General features: G+C 42.0%; 1 protein-coding gene across 7 annotated transcripts in view; it reads left to right on the top strand.

Annotated features, from left to right (window-relative positions):
- The window catches only part of peli3 (pellino E3 ubiquitin protein ligase family member 3), a 32,656-nt gene that overhangs the window by 3,313 nt on the left and 15,608 nt on the right, over positions 1 to 13,735 (top strand). Inside the window, exon 1 of one of the 7 annotated variants that reach the window (XM_010751786.3) lies at positions 848 to 1,194. The exons of 2 other annotated variants lie outside the window; for them this stretch is intronic. Coding sequence is in view for 1 of the 5 variants with exons in the window: in XM_019273521.2 (XP_019129066.1) it covers positions 12,989 to 13,143 (155 nt within the window). In the remaining 4 variants the exon portion in view is untranslated. Of the gene's footprint in view, positions 1 to 847; positions 1,195 to 1,215; positions 1,328 to 1,369; positions 1,416 to 11,775; positions 13,144 to 13,735 lie in introns of those variants that run through there. 4 more of the 7 variants (XM_019273522.2, XM_019273525.2, XM_019273524.2 and 1 more) reach the window with 4 other exon arrangements.

Here is a 13,735-nt window from a genome sequence, read left to right as displayed (position 1 = left end):
TCTTGTCTATGTGACCTTTAATTCCCCACACCCCACTGTGTTCACTCAGGTCCTCAGACCAGTCATGGCTGGTCATCCCTCGGCTCGGCTCCTCAGTCAGTGGAAAACCTGCCCCACCACATCAGATCCGCCCCCCCTCTACTGAGTCACACAGCTCGAGGTGCAACTCTTCTCTTTGGCTTTTGAACATACCTACATTTCTACCACAAAATGGTTTTAGAAAGGTTTGGTAGTTTATCGTAGTCATTTTATCCTGCTGGGTATTTGCATGATTTTATTATCTGCTTCATTGACCTTTGACATGTGACCAAAGTAACAGAGTCAATGAAGTGCACACCTGATGATGATCAGATGGAAAAGTCTCACAACATATTACAGCTCATCCACAGGAGAGTGTCTGAACCAGATGTTATGAAATATCAACGTGAAAAATCTGAATATGACCAACAGGATTCATCAGTGTCTGTACACATGTCCATGTGTATCAGTGTATCTGATGGACGTGAAAGAGACTTCAATCACCTGCGAACCCAGAACATGATTCATATGTTAAACATTAGTAAATGATTAACTAACTAACAAAAACCATTAGTTAGCTTTATAAACCATGTATGCGTATTATAAGAAAGAAGTCCCTTTCATGCTTTGTAAATGAAGCTAAGAGGAGGAGGAGGAGGAGGAGGAGGAGGGTGTGCACTCCTCCAGTGAGGGAGAATAGGAGCTGTAAGTGATGTTTACACAGGATGAAAGGCACCAGATTTGGAGATCCAAATTTACCAGCATCACATGAAGGCAACACAATATTCATGTGACAAGATTTATTTATTTATTTATTTATGAGAGAGCGAGAGAGAGAGAGAGAGGGAGAGAGAGAGAGAGACGTAGGCGTGACATCGGGCTGTCTGCTGTTATATCCGGGAGGAGTGAACGTGTCTCAGTCTCCGGTGTAACGTGAACGCAGGAGAGGCGATGCCACCGCTCCTGATGCTCTGTGCTTCTTTTTCTTCTCCTCCGTCTATTTCTTCACTCCTGTTCTCCGTCTTTATGCTTCCCAGGCTGTGCGGGGACTGACAGAACCCAAACACCCACACACACACACACACATACGCACGCACACACACATACACACACCCAGAGGAGGAATTACGCACAGATCCGAGCCGGTCCCGGACCTCCATTGGCAAACATCAGCGGGTACGGCTCTGTTTATCTGCTTTCTCCATCACCTGTCTTTATTCCAGCAGCTCCATCCGCACAGGAGCAGATGGCAGGAGACGCCAGCTGGCCTTGTTGTCTGTTTCGCTGCTCTTCCAGGGATGTGATGGAGGTTAAAGTCACCTTTTTTTTATTTGTGGATTGTTGACTTGATCACCTTTATTCAAGCTGACGTGAATCTGTGTGAGCTGAATTGATTGGTAAGTGATGTGAAACTGATGGAAGTGATGCGGGATGTGGCTGTGGATGGAGTTTTCCTACGGAGGCTGTGTGAGCCTTTTAATTATTTACCACTACATCACTGCTGCTGTGTGTGTGTGCGTGTGTTTGTGCGTAAGGAGGGTGTGTGTCCTGCCTACATGTAGTGTGTGTTGTCTGTGCGGTGGAATCCCCTGTGTAGCTCCAAACCCTGCGTGCGCTTTAAACACGGCACAAAGGGCTGTTTATGTCGCCAAAAAGAAAGAGATTTAACGGTTAAAAACAAAACAACAGTAAGGAATGATAGATTTTGGACGTGGATGCTGATTTTTCTGTTTCCTTTATTTCCACTGAAGCCTGTTTGTGGCCCAATCCGCTCAGGTTACTACCTCATCATGTCTTAACAGAGAGTAGAAGCACACAGCGTGGCCCTGGGAAACGCAATCCGCTGCAATCCGCACAGACAGAGCAGGAATAATAAAAGCAGATAGAGGCCATGTTCGAATCATCCTTGACCAGAAATCAAGGCTTTCTGGCACATTAAAGATTTCTTGTAATATTCCCCTCTCTGCTTCTAGATGCTTCCAGGAGCTTTGAGGAGGAAAGGCTTTGATGGGATGATTAGCTCAAAATGGCTCACAACACAAGAAGAAGTAGTAGCAGCAGTGTTGTGATGTTTGTTCGTGATCCAACAGGACTGTAGTTTGCTGAGTAATGAGTCATATTTGAAGCTTGCTGGGTGATGACAGATTCAGGCCTTTAAAATATAGATGCACAGCGGTGATGCTGCTGTGATTAGAAGCAGGCTGTTGCTGGATGCACATATGTGAGGTCAGAATATGTAACAACAGTTGATGGTTAATGGTTATGGTGCAGTTTATGGATTCATCTTTGGATGTAGAGATGATCAATGTGAATGAGATGCTGCATTTATTTAGAATCTTACTCATTACTCTTACGCATTGAAGTTGCCACATTTTAAAGCAGCCTATACATGTGAGCGTAAAATAATAATAATAAATAATGAATTTTCCCCTTATGGATATAAAAGTTGTTCCAGTCTGCAGTAAAACAAACGCACCATTCTTGAATTAAACACTCAGCGGTTTTGTTGATACAGTCCGACTTGGTCTGGTATGACCAGTAGCATGTTAGCAAACTTTAGATAGACGTTGCAGTGTAAGTGACTGAGTGAGTGTGCAGACTGACTCTTCACTGTACGACCACATCAGTTGAGTTTACTTTTTTTTTTTTTAATTGAGGAAACTAGTTGCCCTTAAAAAAAAATGTGTGATGAAAACTTCAGTGAATTTAGGTTAAAAGCTTGAGTTGCTTATTTTAAGTTCAGTACACTAAATATGAAGTTAACTTAAAATCATTTCTAATATCAATTGTTTTTTATTTATTCCATTTAAAATTTAAAGCTGAATGCACTCATCTCCAAATTGATAGAACTTAAAAATTGCTTTACCCAATTACTTCACCTATTATCTTTAAACCAGAAACTCTAAATTAAGGAAATAAAAAGTAAACCACAAAAGTACATTGTTTTACATCATGTTTTATTTGAACTTAGAGTTTAGAGAGATTATTGTCACTTAAAATTTTTAAACCACAATGTTTGGTTGACACGTTTGGAATCATAAAATCAGTGGCAATACTTGTCGACTGGTTCTGTCATGCCATAAAACTGCCAGGGTAACTTCCTCAGCAAAAACAGTTCCAAATATAGTTTGTTTATTCTCGAAATTTAACAAACATATTAGAAATAATGACTTCCTTTCAAACCTACATTTTTTACTTCCTTTGCTAGCTAGCTGTCTTCTTTGTTGAATGTTTCAGTGGAAGGATGTAAAACCATCAGGGGAAATACAAATCTAAAAAAAATCTAAAAAACTTTCAGCAGTGCTGTAAGTTAGTGATGGGAAGTTCAAGTCTTTTTATTGATTTGGATCACTGACTCTCGGACGGTAAATCTAATAAATCTTTTTCATTTCATTCATTTTAAAAAGGTCCAGTGTAGGATTTAGTTGCATGAAGTGATGTAATCGCTGCACTGCAATACCCCTTATCACCCTTGCCTACCTTGTGTAAAGGAGAAACAACATTTAAATGGCCCTGTCTAGAGTCACTATTTAGTTTGTCTGTTCTGGGCTACTGTAGAAACATGATGTTTCAATATGGCGGCCTCCATGAAAGAGGACCTGCTCCCACTGTAGATATAAAAGGAGAATTTTTAAGTAACAGAAAAACAAAAAGATTCTTATTATCAGGTGATTATACATGCATGGTTCTATATATCATATATATAGATCATAGTATTTTTAGCAGTAGTATTGTCAGTAATAGTACTAGTGGCACTTCTATAGGTAGATGCTGTTATGACAGAGTCAGCTTCTAGAAAATTCTTGGAGCGGAGGAAGCTCTGATCAGTGGAACATGCAAAGGACATTCAAAACAGGAGCCATCAAAGACTGTCACCGTCTGTAAACTCTCCATGTCATCCCCTCCACACCACCTCCTACTGTCCTACGTACTGTTCAACCCGTCCTGCTCTGCCGCTCCATCCGTTTGTTCTACATGCTCTCTGTCACAAACCGGGTCAAACTCACGCATGACCAGCATTCCTGCCGAGACTGTAGGTCCCCCCACACCCCACAACCTCTCAGAGCTCAGCTGCAAGGCCATCGCACACATTGCAAATACAATAGCACATGATATCACACATCCACTCAACCGCCTCTCTGGACAGGTACAGGTCTCTGTGGCCAAAGCCCAGTACCTGCAGACATCGCAGCCCCAAACAGGATGACTCACTGAGTCTTGTTTTCATGTTGCTCTGCCTGTCGTTGTCGTACTTCATGTATTTCTGTCTGTCACTACACGATCACGTATGTGATGTACAGTGCTGAAGAATTACCCTCAGGGGTTATAAAACTAACGCCTAACTATTCATAAAAAAAAATTTTGAACTATTAAAAAGTAAGCCCAGTGCATGACCCCTGCCAATAACTAGCTGTTATGCCCCAGTCTAGGGGTGCCTAGGGCATAACTAGAAAGGGCCCCATCTTCCCTGAGTCCCAAGTAGCCATGTACAATAAGTTTTAGATTTTGAATGAAAAGAAAATGATTTATTCACAAAACAACTATAACTAAGGTATCAGCTTCAGGGTGGTCCAAGGCCAAAACAACAACCAAAACTATTCTATCTGGAAAATAAATCACTTGACTTACCTCCCTAACTAACAAAACAGGAAAAAATAAGATCAACTCAAAATGGCAGTCCACCCCTACCATCCAAACAAAAACTACTTCCAATCTCGAACAAAAGACTTCACAGAAGGACGTGTGGCTGGTTGGGAGAGGAGGAGGAAGAGGAAGTGACGCTTGTCTACACGACAGCAGCCATCTTGGCTCCTTATATGTCAGGTGGTTCCCAGCTGCAGCCAATCACGGGCTAGGGCCTGGAATCACTCCACCAATCATCTCCCGGGGATGGCACATCCCTATTTACATGTGAAATTGACAACAAAAAAGAACACAGGGCACACAAGCAAACACACAGCAGACACAAATATGAGCACAGTCATAACACAGCTAAGACACAGAGAGACCAGAAAGAACTAACTGCTACTGTAGTACACCCTGATCACATAACAGCTTATTAAGGTTTGATAAATGAATGCATGATGATCACAATCTCCCAAACTGCAGCTTTAAATGAGATTGTGTGTGTGTGTGTGTGTGTGTGTGTGTGTGTGTGTGTGTGTGTGTGTGTGTGTGTGTGTGTGTGTGTGTGTGTGTACAAGATGAGGTAACACAGTAGCAGCCCACCTGTCAGCTCTTACGAAACTCAACGGGTCAGAATGAGAGGAGGTGAAGCTGCAATAACAGGAAGTTTAAAATAGCAAAAATAGTGGCAGCTGCAGGTGAATTGTTCTGAAGTAGTTCTGAAGTGGTGAAGTGAGCTCAGTTTAACACCCGTTCCAATCTGAAGCTGATTCTCTCCGAAGGTTAAAACATTTTTCGGAGAGAAAAGGACTGCCTAAGTGCAGCGGTTGGACGTAGACGTGAATGAGGACACAGTGCTGCTGCTTACCTGCACTCTGGGTTCTACTAAAGATCTGATATAATGTAGAACCTGTTTCCAGCCTGACATCTGTTGACAGCACGGCCTTTGCATTTAGTGACGTTCATGTTATCTCAGCTGAGCCTGTGTCGTCACTGAATTTAAATATGCAAAATAGTTTGATTGATAAGGTCAACAAACATCTGTGGTCAGAGGAGGAAAAATGAGTGAAGGACTGCTATGACTTGGAAAAGAGTCATGTGATATGAGATGTTACAATAGTAGCCAACTAAGCTAACATTACTTAAAATTTCAGAGTGTAATCCCACTGTGGTAAACATGTTCAGCTGTACTCGAGTATTTGTTCTGATTACATTACTTCTGATCAGAAAGAGTCGACAACTTTGCTAACAGTCAATCATCAACCAGGTCCCCAGCAGCAGACCCAGCAGCAGCTAATATTACTGACTAGTCCAGCAGCAGTCAGCCCAGAACCAGAACCAGACCCAGCAGCAGCTAATATCACTGACTAGTCCAGCAGCAGTCAGCCCAGCTCAGCGTCTGTCTTTCAGCCTTTTATTTCACCAAGCTCTCACCAACCACTAAAAGTCAGTCCCACATTTACTCTTGTCCGGCAGCTTCTGCTCACTCACTTGCTGCTCTTCTCTTCTTAGCTTCCTCCGTCAACGTCCTCTTCACTCTTTTCTCCTCTGCCATTATGTCCATAGAGGTATAGAGGTCCAAACACCTGTAGTAACTAACATTCCCTCTGTGCTCTGAGTTCACAGTCCGGGCAGCCTGGCTAACAAACATGAGCTAACAGGAGCTAACAGCAGCTAACAAACTGAGCTAACATTATCTAACAGCAGCTACAGTTGTCAGCAGTTTACTTTACTGTCCATCATAAACTCTGTAAATCACAGAGAGTTGAGGCGGAGCAGCGGAGGACATCAGAGGGAAAACCAGAAAACATTTTCTCCATAAAATATGATCCAGTTTCACCAGAATCAGTCAAATAGTTGGTGCTGTGTGACTTAGTGCCGTAAAGCGTTACATACTTCTCCCGACCTGGAGCCCAAAGTTACATAGTGTGAGAACAGATGTAATGACAGAGACACTGTTCACCTGATCACAGGTCAGTGTGGATCAACAGGAGTTACGTTGGACTGAACTCTGTGGTCAAACACTGTGACATTCAAGTCCAGAAACAGCAGCAGGCAGAGGATCAGACAGGATGTAAACAAACCAGCAGGTTAGCCCAATGTTTTGGACAAAAACACAAAGGTGAGGAGTAAAATGATCAGACAAAATGTTTGTCACGAGGTTATGAAACAGGTTATGTCTGTAAACTCATTAACAGGCCTTTCTGTTTCAGGTCAGACCTGCTGTGCTGTTGAGCACACAGTGTTCCTGTTAGCAACGTTTCAGGTGTGCTCGCTTTCAGTTTGACCTCCAAAGGAAGTGCCTCAGACAATCTGGACAAGCTAAATTGTTTACAAGCCGTCTGATTGTCTGGCTGCTCGAGTTTTTTTGTCCACTCAGACTTGACAGCGATGTCACCGTGTTCCCAGATGTCAGCAACAAACATGCTGAGTACAAAGTAATAACTGATGGCAATGGACAATAAGAACAAATTGAAATGAATAATGGCATAAAACAAAACATGAGGCTAATATTTAAGATCGGCTCCATGATTTTGTTCAACAGCACTGCCAAATGTCAACATTTATCCAGCTCACCTTGACTTCACTCAACAAGTTTGAGGATTTAGGATGGAGGCACAGTTCATCCTAACCTCCTGTGTCTTATGTTGTGGATCAATGCTGATTCATTTCTGTTCATCAGAATTACAAAGTGTGATGCTCTGCGAGACACCTCATGAACTGATGTTATACTTTCTGTGGCGAAGCAACAAGCATGGTGTAACCACATGGTGTTAATGTACCACATGCCATGGAGCTTGAAGCTGATCTGTGAGTTGTAACATCTCATAGGTATCACTCAGACACCCTGCCCCCCATGAGCAAAATCTGACTCATTGTCCCTCCATAGATATTAAATATCAGCACAGCATCTTAGTCCTGATGTGACCAGCTCTGATGTGGGTGGCATGTTGGCTTTTTGTCAGCTGTTGACTTCTTTTTATATTGCAGTGACTAGTGCTTAATGAAGAGAGTACAGAACATGTCCACTGTCAGGGCCAGGCCTCTCTACAAACAGGGTCATGTAAACTGTCCTTCTTTGATATTTAAATAAACCTGACAGGTGTGTTCTGTCTGTCTGTCTGTCTGTCTGTCTGTCTGTCTGTCTGTCATGTCCTGTTCTCTTTCTATCTTTGCTCTTTTGCTTCATTTTCTATCACCTTACTGCATCCCAGATAGCAGGGCTATTTAGGAGCAGACAGGACTGCAGGACACATACTCCATCACAGCAGAGCAGCAGCCACACACACACACACACACACACACACACTAATATATCTCTGTTGCTAGCTGCATTGGTTTATATTCATGCAGAACAACTTGTGGATTATATAAGTTATGCATACTGCTAGCTTAGGGTGCCTGAGTGCATGACATGAGGTCGATATGATGCAATTCGCTACATGATTTCACGCCCTTATAGTTGCATCTTGGGACATGCGGTACTTCTGTTTGATCATCGAGTGCCCACTTCACACAAAACACACAAGAGCGATTGATGCATACTGCTACAGACTACATCAGAAAGAAAGCTGTCACAATATTCATCAGAATATTCATATTTATGCCATAATACAAACTCATATTGTACACCTGTACACCTACAAGTTCAATCACACGTTGCAATTTTTCTGTCACCAGATTTCATAGATGTAGCTAGGTAGCCATGCAGGACGCTGTCCCCATTCTTATTGTATTCCCGCCAACAAAGCTCTGATTGGTCGACACCTTGACTCATTGAAAGAAATCACAGATGTTTTCAGATTCAGACGGCTGGAAATCAAACAACAGATAAACTGAAGTCAAAATGTTTTATTGAGAAATAAAACAGTCATGGAAATGGAATGGAACCGACGTGAGCAGGAAATGGAAGGTGCAGGCTGGATTTGGTGTCGGGGGAGGGTAATGTAGCCGTTCATAACACTTGTACAGTATGAAGGGTTACATAATGTGGAGCAGATATGCTCTCTGGCTCTGCCATGATTTCAAATATGAAAACATACGTGAACAATCTGTCTATGAATGACTGTTACGTCTGCCTTTATTGTTATTGTTTTCTTCTCTTCAATTAGACCTTTTCCCTCTCTGTATGACCCACCAACCCAAACACCATCTCAGCTCCACTGAGCGAGAATACATGTGAGGAGAGAAGTGGAAACTCTTTCTTTAAACAGGTTGAAGGGGAAGAATGTGATGAGTTTTGTCATGAGGCTGTAATTCACTGCAGAGTTCATTTGTCAGTCGGAGTATATTTAGCTCCCTGTTCATTTGTTTCTGGAAGAGACAAATTTGACTCTTCCTTTCTTCCTCTCTTTAGTCTTTCTTTCTCTCCCACACACTCTACACACACTCGCCCTTCCTGCAGTGGGCGGTTAGAGAGAGTGAATGCTGGGAGTGAAGGAGAGGGAAGCCTAGAACGAGGAGAGGAGCACAAATGTCCAAGAAAAACAGGATGGAGGGGGAATGTTGAGCTATGATTGGATCATAGTATACACATTCTGCATGTGACTGTATATCTGCTAAAACAGTCCAGCCACCTGTGAAATCAGGATCAACAAGTGGAACACAAAAGCAGCTAGTGGAAGAGAAACACAGGAGATGATGTCAGCTTTTAATATGTCCAATCATGTTGCATTCTTCTGTTGCATCCACTTTGTTGTGCTGTGTCACACACTGATAGTCATAGTGAGCTGCTGGGTGATTTCCTGTGCAGTATCGTGCTGCACTGTCAAACATCAACGGCGATGTAGTGTTTACTGATGCAGAGCAGAACATGTGCATTGGTTGATATTATTGTCATTATTTCAGTTTGTATAGTTAAATAAAAAATTGTTTGTCCACCAAAGTGCTTCTAGCTGCATGATGCACGTCTCAAAGCTGCATGAATTGTTTATTTGTTGGCCACTAGAGGGCAGCTGAACAAACATATTATCCTCTTACATTATAAAGCTGATATGGTGAACATGTTAGCAAACGTTTGCTTAACATTACCTCATCTTTGATCTGTAGTTGTGTTGATGAATTTTCTGGCTGTCAGATATCTTCAGCTGCTGAACATAGCGGAGCGTGAGCCTGAGGGTGACGGGAATATCATTAGTTTTAAAGGAATTTGGTAATTCCTTTATGTGTGTGTAGAAAATGTTATGGCAATCCATTAAAGGAGCAGTGTGTAGGATTTAGTGGCATCTAGCAGTGTGGTTGCAACCCCCTCCACTCACCCTCTTGTTTCAGTGCGTGAAGGAAAAACTATGGTGGTATTAAAAATGTGAAATCTAGAGCCAGTGTTCAGTTTGTCCGTTCTGGGCTACCGTAGAAGTGTCTGTAGATATAAAAGGCTCATTCTAATGAAACAAACAAACATAATGATTCTTATTTTCATGTGATTATATGCTGATGAAAATTGCGTTATGAATATTATATTCCATTTCTGCCATATTGTGTAAACCTCTCTCTCTCCCTCTCTAAACTCAACCAGTTTGAGATATCCATCAGCCATGAGCCGGGTTCTGCTCGAGGTTTCTGCCTATTAAAGGAAGTGGTTCCTTGCCAACGTTGACAAGTGATAACTTCTGTTATAATTTGGCACTATATAAACAAAACTAAATCTTACACACTGGACCTTTAAATAGTTGTGTTGTGTTTCAGTCTGGACCAAAATGGTGGACAGAGCAGCTGACAGACATTACAGAGCCATGCTGACAGTGTGGCAGCTAAAAATACTGATTACTACTGAGTGTAATTAATGACTACAGTAATAAACACGTTTTATGTTTTAAAAACAGCCAGTCAATCTTGATTTCTTTTCAACTACATTTGGGTCTTGAATATGTCTGTATTAGACTGTGATGTGCAGTCATGTTGTGATGTATGATTCAGTGTGTGTGTGTGTGTGTGTGTGTGTGTTCCACCGTGCAGGCTTTTGTTGCATTACTTTGTACTGATCTGCTGAGAGAGCTGCAGCACTGTGATGTGTGCTGCTGTGATACAGTGTGTGTTATGTTGCGTGGTTTTTGCTCTGCCGGTTTCATCCTGGTTTACGACGCTGTGTTATTTGCAGTGTGTAGTGTTGTGTAATAGTGTGTGTGTGTGTGTGATCCTGAGCACCATCAGCAGCAGCAGAAGCAACCGTTCCTACCACGGACCCTCCAGCCACTCCACTCTGCTCCTATGGACTGCATTCCCTTTATCTATTTCTCTTTATTATTCTCTCCTCCCTTTGTCTTCCTTTGTCAGACAGCGTTTCTTTGTTTCACTCCTCTCTCTCTCTCTCTCTCTCTCTCTCCTCTCTCTCTCTCTCTTCCTCCACCCCCAGGATGTGGCTGTGGGTTGATTAGAAAATGCGTGGCACAGAACAGGCAATCCATCACCCTGCCAAAGCCGCCACTTCCGCGCATGCGCTCACTGACACATACACCCAAACATGCATACACACACACACACACACACACACACACACACACACACACACTCCGCCTTGTTCTCCTCTTCCTCGTTTCCCTCCTTTCTTCATCATCCACACAGATGCAGCCATGCTTTGGTGTGTGTGTTTTTCTTGTCCAACAGAGCAGCATCATCTCACGTGTGCCCCTCCTTTCATTTCTTTCCTTCACCTTTCCATGCCCTTCAAACCCACTCCTCCTCCTCCTCCTCCTCCTCCTCCTCCTCCTCTTCCTCCTCCTCTTCCTCCTCCTCCTCCTCTGGGCCCACTCCTCCTTCTCGTCTACATTCACTCATCCCTTTTGCTTTTATAGATTATCCTGATGGTAATTCAGCTCAGTGAGAGACTGAGAGAAGTACAAAGGAGGATGGAGGGATGTGTCACATGATCAGACAGGAGGTTCATTATTTCTGCAGTTTTGCAGTGGAGGTGTTTTTTAAAGCCAACCAATTATGATTCATTAATGATATAAAATATCCACTTCCTGATCAATAGGCAAGCCTGATGCACAGCCTGACCAAATATAATCACCCAATTAACATGTACACAACACTTTACAATCTGGAGAGTAATAATCCCAAAGTTATTATTATTATCTAAACTTTCTGGTATTATTTTTGTTTTTTCCATCAAGATTCTGACAAACCACAGGTCTCTCATTGCTTCAGAGAAGAGGCTCGTCAGGTGCAAATTCTAAATACTTTGTTGTAATTGTAAAAACACGCATAAGTCATCTAAAATTGTCCGATGATCTTGAGGTTAAGGAAAGATAATAAAGGTGTTAATCAATCAAAGTATTACAGGTTTGTACAAATTAGAAACGCTTCCTTCCATAAAGAACGCTTGAAGGTAGGTCACATGACACATCTAACTACATCGAGAGACAAAATGTTCATATTCTTTCTAAATGGTCAGATGTGAAGACAGTAAGGATGCTATGTTTAAAGAATACTGAGGCCTTTAGTAGCACATGCAGTAACATCTTAAGCTGTTGAATGTACCAAAATTCACCCTGTAGTGAACTCATCTTTATACACAGGCCTGTACCTTTGACTTATCTGTAATCAGTAATCATTGGTGTCATATGGCCAAGCGGCTGGGAGGCGAATTGAGGAAAAACACTTAATAAGGTAGAGCGTTTAAAAAAAAAAACACTTTCCTATATCAATACTCACAATCCAAATCCAACCAATCAAATCCAATAACCTCCAACTCCAAACTCCAGTTCTTAACAACTCTCAACCACCTCTTGTCATGACGTTCTCCTCAGGATGGGAATCCCACTTTTGACGGTTTTTATTGATAAAAAAAGAACCCTTAGTAATAAAACCACCACAATTTTTTTCAGTAGCTTTCAGCCACATTCCATGGTCAAAGGCAACAATTCCACTGACTGATGAAGCTCATGAGATATAAATGAAAGCTGGACCTTGAACTAAGATTATTTTGTGAAATACTATTGACAGTGTCAAGAGTTAACTTTTAACTTTGTTCGATTATCAAAACTATCTAAAGAAATGATAAACCTTTTTCATCCAGTAACTCATCGTGGTCCTGAGAGGATGGGACATATTGTTTCAAAGAGATGCACCAATCCGATCAGCTGGATTGATATTTGAGGCCTCAATTACTACACCAACATGATCTCAGTACTCTCAACACAGTGTACAAAAACATCAAAGCTCCTGCATCAGATTAGAAGTTAGTCCTGGGAGAGAAAACATTTGAATGGTGGCTTCCTAATTTTCCCAATACTGACCAAACTGCAGTGTTACTGGGAAGATTAGTTTTGGCACAAGTGATATTTTTCAACAAAATCTCCCATGTCAGGATTTAGAGGAGTCCCCCAAACCCCCAAATCAACACATGAAGCTCCTCTTTCTACCTGTTCCTCTTGCTCTTATTCTCCTCCCACTCCATTCATTTGCTTCCGTCCAGCCAGCCTCCCCTGAGTCCACTCTGCCTTCACCTCTGCATCACAAGCACCGCTCAATATCCAGCCAGGGCAACAGAGAGCCTGGGTAATGAAATGGCCTCTTGATACCTGAATCTGCCTTCTGCCATCCGTCATCTGATTATGAGAAGCTATTTCTATTCAGGCTTCATCAGATGGCCAAAATACAGTCACATCTAATAATAACTGTGGATTTCACTCATTGGTGTTGTACTTCACATGGTTTAGTTTGTGTGAATTATGATCTAAAAGGACTTTTCCTAAATGCTGACATAGAAAAAATCAAACAGGAAGGAAGCGGAAAGCATCCAAACTTGGGATAGTAGTTGTAGTGTTATTACGTTCACCCTCCTAGGATGATTATCTAATCTGCTCAAAGGGAGAACAAAGCTTGTACGGCTTTGTCATGCTTTTGCACCGCTCGCTTTCCACCATGTAGGTGGTCTCGCCCACTTTTGATTAATAATAGGCTTGAGCATTAAGAACTGGCTTAGAACCTGTGTGCAGAGACAGGGATTGAGCTTTGTTTGACTTGTGTAAAACGAATGTCAAAATATCCACAGAGTGACTCATTCTGTATGTGGTAGAAATTATCCCACTCTTTTTAGCACAATATTCATATTCCCCTACTCTCTCACCAGTTAATTAAATTCTTGTCA

Source organism: Larimichthys crocea, chromosome XI (genome assembly GCF_000972845.2).
Source record: "Larimichthys crocea isolate SSNF chromosome XI, L_crocea_2.0, whole genome shotgun sequence".
Classification (NCBI taxonomy): domain Eukaryota; kingdom Metazoa; phylum Chordata; class Actinopteri; family Sciaenidae; genus Larimichthys; species Larimichthys crocea.
The sequence above is the reverse complement of the archived record's forward strand: the minus strand, read 5'-3'. Positions and strand labels throughout refer to the sequence as shown.